Source organism: Culex quinquefasciatus, chromosome 3 (assembly GCF_015732765.1).
Source record: "Culex quinquefasciatus strain JHB chromosome 3, VPISU_Cqui_1.0_pri_paternal, whole genome shotgun sequence".
NCBI lineage: Eukaryota > Metazoa > Arthropoda > Insecta > Diptera > Culicidae > Culex > Culex quinquefasciatus.
Genome location: NC_051863.1, coordinates 190,226,833 through 190,240,428, shown reverse-complemented (window position 1 = coordinate 190,240,428; position 13,596 = coordinate 190,226,833). Strand labels below are relative to the sequence as shown.

Here is a 13,596-nt window from a genome sequence, read left to right as displayed (position 1 = left end):
AATAAAATGTTTACAAAATATTTAAAACAAGTCTTGTATGCCTTTTTTAAATATTTTGTCAACATTTTATTGAGTTATTGAGTATTCAAACCACGCTGTAAATTTTGTTATTTATATTTTTCGTTGAAAAATTATTCTAATATTCAGTTTCTAGGAATTTCCCCTTTTCCATTAAAATTAGGCAAAAGTAATTTTATCTCTATATATTTTGCAAATTTTCGACAGTAGCATAACTGTAACAATGTAACATTTTGAGATATTTTTTGTTCATTTATTTTATTTGTTTTCCTGACCCCTCCCCTTCTCCCCCCGTTTGTGTTTTTGTGCTAACCGCTCCGCTTCTCTCCCGTTTTCAGAAATGTTGTTGATATTATTCAAAAAATATTTCAAAATATCATCAAATTCTCAAACTTTTAATTTGGTTTTAAATCATCAAAAGATATTCAATAACTAGTAAAGTCCAAACATTCATTATCACGCACGTTTGAAATGTTAGTTTTGATTCTAACATTTTAAAAATATTTTCTACGAAAAGATGACATTTGACAAATGTTTCATTATTCAACATTGAAAATTGAAAATGTGGGAATGTTTGGATGAGACTAAGAAAAACAAAAATTTTCTTGTTTCTTTTTCTTTTGTTATTTTATTTATTCAGAAATAACTTTTTTCAACTTTTTTTCAATATTGGATTGATGCAAATAAAGTAGAATAATTCACTCGCTTATTGCCGATCAAATCGCTTCAATCGTCAGTCCATAACAAATCGTGACCTACTACGATTCGCAAACAGACAGCGATTTGACCGATCGCATCACTTAGCGATTCAAATCCTTCATGACTTGCTTGGCACACTCCGCTCGTCGGCGACAGTCTCACACGAATATGCTCAGGGAGGAGCAAAGCTAACAATATACAAGGACAGCACTCGTTTGGCACTGTCACAGTTAGCCGTCAATTTGAATTTTTCATGGTGCAAATTGCTGTAGAATATGTCCTTGATGTTCAGCTAACAAAAAAAGCAAAATGTGTTTGAATGCATAGATCGGAACACAACCGATTGCAGACGATTTTGAATCAGCTTGGAGTGTCAAACGCTCTCAGTGGGTCTCGTGGCGCAGGGGTAGCGGCTTCGGCTGCCGATCCCGATGATGCTATGAGACGCGGGTTCGATTCCCGCCTTATCCACTGAGCTTCTATCGGATGGTGAAGTAAAACGTCGGTCCCGGTTTCTCCTGTCTCGTCAGAGGCGCTGGAGCAGAAATCCCACGTTAGAGGAAGGCCATGCCCCGGGGGGCGTAGTGCCAATAGTTTCGTTTTTGTCAAACGCTCTCGGCCTGTTTGAGCCAATCAGAGAGAGAGAGAGAAAGTGAGAAAGGGATAGATTACATACAGTAGCGACTACTGTGATTGTGACAAACGTTCAAACAAATTGACATATCAGTAAACGACATATCAATAATCTTGTAATAACAATTATGGTTAACAAATAACCTTGTGGATTTTAAAAGTATGTTGTATGATTCCGTGAATGTTACACCCAGAACTGGGCATCGCCATACGAGAGGACAAAGAACACGGATCGGTAGTAAAATGGTACTGTGTGCGGGCGGAGAGGATAAATTCCGAAATTATCGACGGTACTTTACTCGTGGGTTCATTTTCCAAAAAGTTCATCCTTCAAAACAAAAGTGTCGATACCGAGATTCGAACCCAAGATCTTTGGCTTTTCGAACCGCGTCTTTGCCGTATCGGCCACCATGGTTCGGTGACGAAGTGGCGGTCATTTATCCATATAAACCACTCAATGGGATGAACTGTTTTAATGAACGAATGAACACGCTAGAGGTCTTTCCTCACGCAAAATAGTACTTTCCTCACGTTTCCTTTCGGGAGGACTATCCGCTCGGTCTTTAACTTTGGATGTACATTGCTATGAGTTTTAAATTTTAATAAAGGGTAGTCACTAGTCATTTCGGCCCGAATCAAAATCAGTTCACAGAATGTTGTAACGTCTCCGATTCTTAATCCCCATCCCTCATAATCCCCCTACCAGAATAATTGTTCCGGCTTCGCCACATTAACTCTGTCTCGCGTGTTGGCAACTTTTAATGTTCTCTGCTGCCAGGTCACTACCGCATAGTCCCAGCATGCCCGCAGAGCAGCGCCGTACCTAGGGGTTGGCGCAGTTGGCGACCGCCAAGGGCGCCAGCCCTTGGGGGGCGCCGAAAACGATGGTTGTACAAATTTGTCATGTTATTATAAAATCCTAGAAAGGTATTCAGAACAAAAGGGGCGCCAAATTTTAAAGTAGGACTACAAAATAACTCGATAATCTTGGTCGGAATATTACAAATATTACTTATAACACTTGGGGCGCCAAAATCAACTATTTCAATAATTGTACCAGAATTAAATTTAAAATTAAATTCTCTCAATTCATTTATCAAAGGGGGTGCTTAAGTGGCAAAAATTTCAGGGTTTTATAACAATTCTTTGAAATAGCTAGAGATTTTATATTTCAACTACAGTATATAAAATTCAATTTAAATTTCACCATTTTTCCAGCATCAGGAACCATCAAGCTTTTTTATGTTTTGAAGTAATTTTTTTTTATATAATCAGCTATTTAATTGAAATTTACACATTTCTATTGAAAATCTGAAATAAAAAGAATAAGATATTTCAAGTTTAAAGAAAATGGCATTTGAGATATTTTTATCGTTTTAAATGCAAACTTGTGCGTTGAGATTGGCCTACGTTTTCGAAATACTGAAGTGTTTAAATTGAATATTTCTTACACAAAAAATGCTTTGACTTTTGTTAAATTTCTAGCAAAATATTTTTTTTTTCAGCATAAAAATGTTGATTTTTTAAGACCACATAAATTGCTCCAAATATATTATATTCTGCTGCTTGTATTCAATTGCTTGTAGCAAGAGTGAAAAAGTAAAATTTGGGTGTCTTCGACAAAGTTGCATAGATTGGCATGCCCACCAACTTTTTAGTCGTAAAAGTAAAATATTATACAATTTCTTGTATAATTTTGATTTGCAGAAACACCATTATCGCGGACCCATTAGATTAGAATTTTTTTTTTCAAAGCAAAATTCCAACTCCAAAAACAGCAATATTTTTTGGGAAAACACAAAGTTCCACTTAATTTTGCTTCTAGGGTAAATAATTTGAAGAATGTTAGTAACATTTTCCTTGAAAATTTTTGTTTTGTTATGTTTTAATGGAATGGATAAAGTTGTTTATCTTTCACATACATTTTTTTTATTTCATGGATTCCAAGTGTTGGGCTATCCAGTGTAATTTCGCCTAAATTTTCACATTTACACAAACGGTTCTAAAAGCTTTGTGTGTAGAGGGTGACTATTCTCGAGATTTTCAATTTCCCGGGAATCGAGAGTTGAATTTGGAAATTTCCCGGGAATTCCCGGGACCTGGTAGTGTTTATAACTATGTCAATAGTGCCAGTAATGTATAAAGAAAAGTTATAAATGTGTTTCTTTTCAATGAATTCAGTTACGATTTATTCATGCTAATTTAATGAAACGTTAATTAGTAGCCTCATTATTTTTGGGAACTATGATCTACTTCTTGATTTTTTTCTGAATCTGCAATACAACTTGTTGTATGAACTTGTTATTAGATTTTTGTGAAATAACAAAATAGCTAATATATAATTTCCCAGTATCAGGATTTTACAATATAATAAATAGCGACTCAAAACAACAATTTTAATATTTTTTTCTTTTTAAAACTGTAAATATGCATTGAAGAAAAAGTGATCCGGAAAACCCGAATGTTCACATTTGGCGGACTTTACAAAGATTTCCAGAGTTTTTTTTTCTAAGATATAATTTAATATTGAGGTTTAAGCGAAACACAAAATTACTCCATGACATCAAAAAAGGAAATTACCTTGATACAGCAAAATTAAAATAATAAGAATAAAAAAAAATAGATTATAAGAATTGCTATGCTTGAAAGAGGATATGAAAATTATACTCTTAGAAATAATAAACAAAAATATAAAAAAATAGACTTTCTTCTTGTGGCTAACTGCTAAGTATGCTTTAAGGTTAATTTTGGGGTCCACATTATTTTAAGTTTTCCCAATTATAGTTATTGGAATTTTTAATAAGTTAAAATTTACACATTCTGAATTAGAAGATAAGAGAAGCATTGGTTCATTCGAACTTGAACATCTTACATTGAACACCCAATGTTCTGAACAATTTCGAATTTTCAAAAAAAAAATTATTTGTTTATATAATTTTGCTTCGACCAAATTTCCCGGGAATCGAGAGGTCCAAAAATGGTCGATTTCCCGGGAATTCCCGCTCGTCACCTTCTATTTGGGTGTAATGGTTTTTATACAAAATTATAAGAAACTTTAGATGTCGAAAAATAAACACAAAAAATTTCAATTTGTTAAAAAGGTAAAAACTAATTGCCTTTGTTTGAAGCTATGAATTTTCAAAAAACAAATTTTAGGAATTTTATATCAATCAAAAAACATAGTCACAGAGAAGAGAAATATTGTTTTCAAAAATAAATTGAAAAAAAAATAGTTTCAAAAGGAATCCATCCAAAAACAAGTTTGAAAAGGAGTCCATTTTCTAATCAGTTAAACTATTTTTTCAGGAATGCAGGAAAATGCTGATACAATGAAATTTAAGCTAGGTCAGATCAAATTCTGTTTAAAACGATAAAACAACACTCTGCTTTTTTAGTCAACATTAATCCTAAAGCACTTTTTCGTTACAACCTATCTGTATTGGAAAGATATAAATCGATTGAAATGGTTTAAAAATAATAAAACATTAATTTGAATATTCTTCAAAGAATTAAATTGTGGTTGGATTTTTTAGCTGTTATATTTATTCAATCAATTACCATTATATTATTAAAACTCTTTGCTGAAAATTTAAGTAAACATATCAAAATGATAAAAAATTTGGAGGGGCGCCAAATTGATGCTTCGCCAAGGGCGCCGTGGACCCTAGGTACGGCTCTGCCGCAGAGTCCCGAACCATTTCACCGAACCGGCCCATTGGCCGCGCAAATGGCAGTGACGAATCTGCCTAGTTGCGATCTCTCTCTCTCTCTCTAGCGGAGTCTAGAAGCATAATTTTTGGCATGTCTTGGCGGTGGTGACGCTTTCAGAATAATTAGATTGCGATTATCTTGTCTAGAAGTCGAGCAAAGGTTGATGAACTCGTCGTTGGCGCGGCTAGATTTAAGATGATCGTAAGAAAAGTTAAGGTGGGTTGTGCTGCCAGCTGTGCTTGAGGTGTGAATTTGTGGACTCGATTCAGGTTTGTTGAAACTCAATCTTTTATTTCTGTAATGGGTTTAAATTTAGAGCGGAAAAACTTAAATTTGGAACAGTCTGATGTGTAAAATTGGACGAAAAATAAACACATGTTGAGATTTGGGATGGGAAAACGCATACGCGAATGGACCTGCGAGGATTTCGCAATCGCGTGGAACGTAACGTTTTTGGCCGGTTTTCCTTGGTTGAAGGAGGTCAGACATTAAATCAGAGAGGGAGAAGATACTGTGGCACTAAATGAAACGCGAAAATTTCGATGAAACTTTTGATGCTCTCGGATGCGAGCAATTTTTTGAAATATCAAGAATCAAGCTGTCTTCTTCGTCCAAAATTGTTGCATTTATGGACACGATTTATTTAAGAAACATCTCGGTGCACTAGACTTTGGTTGATGTCTGATACTAATTAGACGGAACATGTCACCAAGATCAAACGAATAGGTCAAAGATTCTTTGAAAAATTTGATAAATTATTGCCCAGAATTAAACTAATTATCCAACACAAATTCTGCGGTTCATTTCCTCATTACATACTTCAACAATGTTTCCAATTATTGAAACCATTTGAAATTCTCTCAAGTCTGACCATTCGTTGCGATGGCGGCTCAGTGATTTTCAACCAGTTTCTTTTTTTCTCAAAAAGATTATTTTTAAAGATTAATCAAAAAGAAATTTTATTGCTTAAAATAAATTGTATTGCAGATTTATTTTTATGAATTTCTCATGTTAAAAAATATAAATTATTATATTTTTCAAAATTCCAAAACATGCGATTAATCAAGATCAAATGTTACAAAACAATGAAAAAAGGGGTTGAGAGCCGCTGTGAAAAACTGGTCTCAACTAGCTAATGAACTCCCCAAATCATGGGCACTTGGCCAACTCTGCGGGGTGCGCACCATGCTCTTGTAATAAATAGGAAGCTGCCAAAATAATTACCTGCCAGCGGCTAACACGGCGGACACGTAACTGTCCATCAAGCCCATCAAGCCGCGGTGGTGGCGTTGACAAATTCTACCCGGCTAATGAAATGTGTTTCTTTCTTCCTGTTACTCTTCCATGGTTAACCCTCAACAGTCCTGCAGAAGGCCTTCAACAGCTTCGACCGCGAAAAGACTGGCAGCATCTCGTCCGAGACGGTCGCCGAAATCCTCCGGTTGATGGGCCAGCCCTTCAACAGCAAGATCCTCGAGGAGATGATCGAGGAGGTCGACGAGGATGGTAAGTTCGCCCCCTTCTTCACCCCAACAGGAAGCCAATTTCACCCCCTTCTTCTGCAGGATCCGGCCAGATCGAGTTCTCCGAGTTTGTGACGCTCGCGGCCAAGTTCATCGTGGAGGAGGACGAGGAAGCGCTGCAGAAGGAGCTGCGGGAGGCGTTCCGTCTGTACGACAAGGAGGGCAACGGCTTCATCCCCACCAGCTGCCTGCGCGAGATCCTGCGCGAGCTGGACGACCAGCTGACCGACGACGATCTAGACATGATGATCGAGGAGATCGACTCGGACGGGTCGGGCACGGTTGACTTTGACGGTGAGTGGTCGTTGAAAAATTTATTTAGGATTTTTTTTTACTGAATTTTAACTAATTATCCCCTAATATTCCAAAAAGATCCTTTTATAATGTTTCACAATCCCACAAAAAAACACATCAAATTATCATCCCAAAAATTCATTAACAAATTTATTCTTTTGCATTTCCACAGAGTTTACAATACTTATATACAGTCCAGGCAAGATTATCCGAAGCCTCAATTATTCGAAGTTTCGATTATCCGAAGGTTTATATGGAACTTCGGATAATCGAATCACGAACAAAAAAAATCGTTTGTTTCTTTTTCTTGTCTTAAACATTAAATTTGAGTTCGGCGACCTCATGTTCGTCAAATTTGAATGGTCAATTGCCTATTAAATGATAAAATGCATTTTTTTGCAATTCCGTCGTGAAACTACTTTCTTTTCCTGTCATTCTTGAACGACGAAATAGCCTACTTTTCTGTACCAAAAATAACAGAATCGAATAGCAACACTTTTCAAAATAAATGCTGAAAAGTTCTACTTTTCAGCACTCAAATGGGTGTTGAAAAGTTGAACTTTTCAGCACTTGTTTCGAAAAGTAACACTTTTCAACATTGTTTTGATTTAAACGATTTATTGACAAAATACATGAAAATTTGACATAAAATTTCACTCAGTGTGTGTTTTTGGAATTGCAAAACTTGATTTTTTCAGCACTCTTCGTATTTATCCAACTCGGTGAACCTCGTTGGATAAATGTACGACTCGTGCTGAAAAAATCCTCTTTTTGCAACTTGTTGCATAAACTACTATTTCAATATTTCGTCATCGCCATATTGGCCGTCATCTTGGATTTAAACATTTTAAAATCACTTAAACGTAGTTTAGGGGTCATACTTAAGCACAACAATCAAAAATTAGACAGCGATTTTTTTTGTGACTCGATTATCCGAAGTAAAATTTTCCCGTGGTCTTCGGACAATCGAGTCTGGGCTGTACCTGCTTGTTGTTAATGTTAGTTACTGACGATTTCGAATTTTCAAAAAAGTATACAGTGCCATCCCGATTTTTGGCAACAATTTCTTCAACTATTGCCTTTTTTGGCAACACCCAAATTAATTATATATTTTTTGGTACTTTCAAAACATACATTAAGTGGTAAAACTTAAAATATAATTATTTTAAATGCAAATAATATCTTTTAACATAATTTAATTTATTTTTTTAAAGTCATAAACTCATCTATATATATTTCCCATCATTATAAAGGGTTAACGATGTTTATCGATGGTTCTCACACAAATATTAGTATTTCTTTCTAAAAAAATACATTTTTAAAGATTTCCCGATTTGTTGCTAAAATCTCTGTTTGCAAACATAAAAATCACGTCGTGTTGCCAAAAACAGGATGGCACTGTACTTTGTTTGACGAAAGCTTCTAGTGTCCAGACGCGATAAACCGCAGTCCTCATACAAATTTTACAGAACTCAAATCAAACTTGATCTAAAAAAATTAAAAAAATAAGTTAAGTCTGACAATATTTTTGATTTTTTCCAAAAATCCATTTTTTTTTCAAAATTTCATAACTTTGTTTATGCACCACACCAACTCTAGCGCTAGCGATGTCTTTTTTAACCCTCTACAATCCAACCCCACCTGTAGGCGGGCTTCGAGCTAAAAATTTGCCAAAAAGTATTGGAAAGAAAACTATTAAAATTTAGGAAAATTTTAAGGTTAGAAGTATGATTATTCCAATGCACAGTGGTCCAGATCGCAAAATCAAGTGGAAAATAAATTTTCCGAAAAATGGTGACGTTTTGGAGCTTTGGTGCCTTCAGAAGAGTTATTGCAAATGGAAAGGGGCAACTTATGGATTGGTTGAAAATTAGGGTGGTTCACGATTAGGGTGATTTTGAAAATCTTTTTTTACAGGAATATTTTTGGGAATTTTTTGTTGTTGCCAATTCAAGCAACTTTGTCGAAGACACCAACATTTTATCTCGTAATCTACGCCTTCATGACAATTCAGGGTTGAGTTTTAGGGAAAAGTGATGTTGGAAGCACTTTTAGAGCTCTAAAAAATCAACTTTTTTTGACATCTCAATTTGGGCGTGTTTTTCTTTAAACTCGAGATATCTTTATTTGAAAAAGTCTAATTTTCAAGGGAAAACCATTTGGATCACCCCAACAAAATTTTAAAATTGTCCAAATAAATGTTTTTACATGTAATTTTGCCCGCTGATTCTGAATCTGCCCTCAGAATTGAGCCAAAGTATCGAAAATTCGATTTTTATATCATCATTTTTTTAATCAGTATTGATTCAAAAATTCATAACTCGATCAAAGATGCCCATTCTGGAAATTTCGGAAAAGTTAGCATTTGATGTCTCCTAAAACATATCAAAAAATTAAAAAAATAAACATAGTGTTTTTTTTGCAAATCAAGTTTTAGTGACAAAAAGTTAAATAAAAAATCACAATTTTTTTACCGTTTATCATTTTTTTCAGTGTAGTCCTTTTCCATACCTACAACTTTGCCGAAGACACCAAATCGATCAAAAAATTCCTTCAAAAGATACAGATTTTTGAATTTTCATACATCAATTTTGTATGGACAGCTGTCTAATTTGTATGGAAAATTATATGGACAAACTAATGATGCAAAATCGTCGCCATCGTGCTAACTTGTCGTACGTGCATTTTGGGCCATATTGAGTTAAGAACGCCATTTTGTGCAGCTCACAATGCCTCACCTTTTGACCTTCACAGATCCCCAAAATTCGATTTCAATCCTGAGATATTCAACAAAAACCGAAAAAACTCCGTGCATTTTTGTCACTTTACATATGAAAGTAGTTTCAATCTTGTCGTGCTATCTTGTCACTCCATGAAAATTGATGTAAGTGCGACAAAAGGCCAAAGGGATTTCAGGCCAGAAAAGTCAGGATGCGTTTGTCGCACGCACAAGCTAGACTACCGTAAACATTTGTAATTATAACTCGGGACTCCAGCAACCAACTTCAACCAAACTTTGGGACAATGCACAGAATGGTCAGCCAAACAAAACGTGTTTGTTATTTTTTACATTGCGTGCTCTCGTTTTTGTATATTGAAGGTCAAACATTAAAACGCGTTTTTCTCGGAACGTCAAAATGGCGGGTGCGACATGATAGCACGACGACGTCGAAATGGCTTCTTTGGGCATACCGAAGGCACCAAAAAAGTTTCAGTCGGATTAAAAAAAAACAAAAAATTAAAATTAAAATAAAAGACCGATTTCGTAGAGCATTGCTCAGTTTTCTTATTCACACACAAACTTTAAAAAAAAAATATGCAGAAATTTTTACACATGAACCTAGAGTTTCAGCCAAAAAAATCTTTTTTGAGACCCCAAGTTTGATGGCCTGTCAAATTTTAACCCATCAGGATACTCCTGATTGCATTCGACTAGTATTTTTCTATACTTTGACCACAAATATTTGATTTAAAATTATTTAAAAAATATGTTTATTCGAGTATTTTTTCCTTATTTTTTTTAAATTTAAGATTAGATGCATATTTGCAAAGTTATCGTTTAATGCTTTTTCGTTTTATAACTTTTCTTTCAGCCACATTGTCCAAACTTTAATATCTTTGAAGCAAAAAAGTGTCACGTGGTTTATGGATGGTTCCTATTTTTTTAATAAAAAGTTCCCATCGTAACTTACGACATTACTGAAGACGCCAAATCGTTCAGCGGATTCCTTCCCAAGATACAAATTTCGAATATTTACACACTATTTCTGTATGGAAGCTGGGTGCTGAAAAGACAGAATGCGTAACGTGATTTTCGAATGCTCCCAACTGCTCTTCACTACTACAACTGCACTACAGCTGTAAACATAAACAAAGTAGAAGGCTTTGTTCAAGCTCAAGCGTGACATATTTTTTGCTGCTGAAGTTACTTGTTTTGAAACATTTTAGATCTGTTGATGTTAAAATTTTCGCTGAAAAATTAAGTGCTTCGCGCATGTTTTGTTCGTAGACTAAACGATGGGCGGCGAAAAGAGGTCTCTTTTATTTTCCACGTGACGACAAATTGTGTCAGAAGTGGGTGGAATTTTGTGAATCAAAAGAACAACCGAATGGAAGTGAGAGATGGTTTATCTTTGAAGCGAAGTGATAATATCAGAGTATTTTTTTTATCCTGACAAAATAAATTATAGATCGATTATAATATTTGCCACTTCTTGGTATCATTTTGCAAAAGTTTAAATTGGTTCCGCTTTGACAGTTCTAAATTGAGGCCGCTTTGAAAACCACTATTCTGCACCCAGGACAGTAGGGTGCCCAGAAAAAATGACCCCCGGCTCCACATGCGGAAATTTGTTTTTTGGGTTATTTAAGCATCTGTGCAAATTTTGAGCGAAATAGGTTGAGGTTGACCTATTGAGCCTAAAGTTGGAGAAAAAAACTTTTGTAACTTTTCAGGATCGAGTTTTACAGCTTTGGTATGTTCTACAAAGTTGTTGAGCATTAAATTTCCTATGAGAATCAGACTTTTGAGAATATTTTAATTGAAGAAGCGTGCCGTGCAGACCAAACCGTAAGAATATTAGGTTTTCCATACATTTTTTCGATTTTTCCCATACAAACTTCACCTTCTAGTATCAATGGGTAGACGTTGACCAATTTATGAGCAATTTATTATCCAAAGTCCTAAAATAGCTCAAGAAACAATATTCAGCTTGTGGAGCAAGGTTTTGAGAAAAAGTCCCATATTCTGGGCACCCTAATTGACAGTTGCCAAAATTGTATGGAGACTTGTGTGGACGAACTAATGATGCAAAATGCCTTATTTGGTCATACCGCCCACCAAAAAGTTCCAGACAACTTAAAAAAAATACAAATAAAATCCATTTCTAGCTACCGTGGAGAATTGCTCAGATGCAAAGCCCTTTCGTCTACCATGCAGCTCCATGGAAGTGTTTCCAGCAAATCGTGTTCCAAAATTTTAACGCAACGACTCATTGCGTCACGAGGTCGATACGCTTTTTGCGTGGGCGCAGTTTGTACACAGTAAAAAGTTTTGTAAAATTGGAAGGTTGAATATTACCTCTTTTATGATGTAATTTTTCCATTTAGACTGAAAAAGTGACATTACACCATAGTAGTGGAAAAATTGCACAAATTTTCAGGGGTAAAATTCCATTTTTTTTTTTGACATAAAAGATGTACCCCTTCCCAGATGTAATATTACCATGATTTTTTTACTGTGTAGTCGTCTCCGAAACGCGTGTGTCGTGTTCGTCCAATTATACCGCGAATGTCACCCTCCGAAATGGGGCTAAAACTCCAAGCAAAGAAGAGACCTATTTTTAGCTCGCTCCTGGCTTCATGGAGCGACGCGAACTGTTTCGACTGGGTGGGTGAGTTTTGTTTTGAGTACGTTTCGAGTGACAATTTTGAACATTTTCTTTTTCATCTGCAAATAGACGACCACCACCGTAGCCGTGAAAACCTTGAAAATCCATCAAAGCATGATGCGTCTCCATGGGATAAATTTAGAGCGTCAGACACATTATCCAGCGAGAATCCACGATGTTAAATTGCATTTTAATCGAAACGATTCCGGGTAATCGTTTTCCCCCTCCATCAGACTGTTTGCCGCGCACGGCCTAATGGAAATCGAATGCCAACTCTCAAGCAAGTGATTCGCGCCATTACCCATTGAAATGTTTACCGATTGTGAGCAACGCTTCAATTAGTCAATATCGGGCCGTTTAAAAGGCGATTTGGTCGGTGGCCAAGTATTATTCGTGTTTGGTCTAGCGAGCTGAAGATGAAAATTTTCCATTCCTTGGAGTAGCAAGGCGAATCGAACGATCTCGCGCGCGGATGTTGAAGAAATACACATGAAAGTAAAAATAACCAGTTGCGCGCTGGATTGACTTTTCCGGAGAGCAAAACACACCGGCACTGGTTTCGGTTTGGGTTATGGAGAAACTCGCCCAACCCAGATCTGGAGACCAGAAACAGCTCTGGGACTGTTTGTTGGTTTTTGGGCCGAGGACGATTGCAACTGGTTGTTGTTTGTTGTTTCATTCGGTTTCAAATGGGGAAATCGGGTTCGCCAGATGACGTCAAGATTTGTGAGTCACTGGAAAATTGTCTTTCGATCCCTTTCGTTTGCCTTCTTGTATTCAGAAGGATTTATAAATAAACACAAAAATATCAATTAACACAAATAACATGCAACAAAAATTTAAAAACTAATAATTAGACGCCAAATTGATCAGAAAATTCCCTCAAAAGTTACAGGTGTTTAAATATTTACGTACCATTTTTGTATGGACAGCTGCCAAAATTGTATGGAGACTTGTAGGGGTGAACCAATGGCACAAAATAGCATCTTTGGTCATAGGGAAAGCCCCCACAAAGTTTGAGCCAAATAAAAAAATACAAAAAATAAAAATGGCCGAAATCCACCGATTTCAAAGAGAATTGATCACAAAATAAATTTTATTTTGAAAATATCATCGAAAACTCTATTTTAACTCAAAAACATGGCCTTTTCGAAAAAAAAATCTAATGATGGGAATGGATTCAGCAGACAAAATGACATTAAAAATGATCAATAAGACTGACGAGACATCAACATTTAGTCATCTCTGAGTCATACTTTAACAAAAAATACATTTTATTTTGGAAAAATCATCGAAAATTCAATTTTTACTCAAAAACATGACCTTTT

The 13,596-nt window shown here is 35.7% G+C and overlaps 1 protein-coding gene across 1 annotated transcript in view; it reads left to right on the top strand.

Moving 5' to 3' along the window:
• The window catches only part of LOC6034068 (troponin C), a 29,199-nt gene that overhangs the window by 10,997 nt on the left and 4,606 nt on the right, over positions 1-13,596 (top strand). The window contains exons 3-4 of the mRNA XM_001844392.2: positions 6,424-6,567; positions 6,627-6,878. Of these exons, the coding sequence (XP_001844444.1) occupies positions 6,424-6,567; positions 6,627-6,878 (396 nt within the window). The remainder of the gene's footprint in view (positions 1-6,423; positions 6,568-6,626; positions 6,879-13,596) is intronic.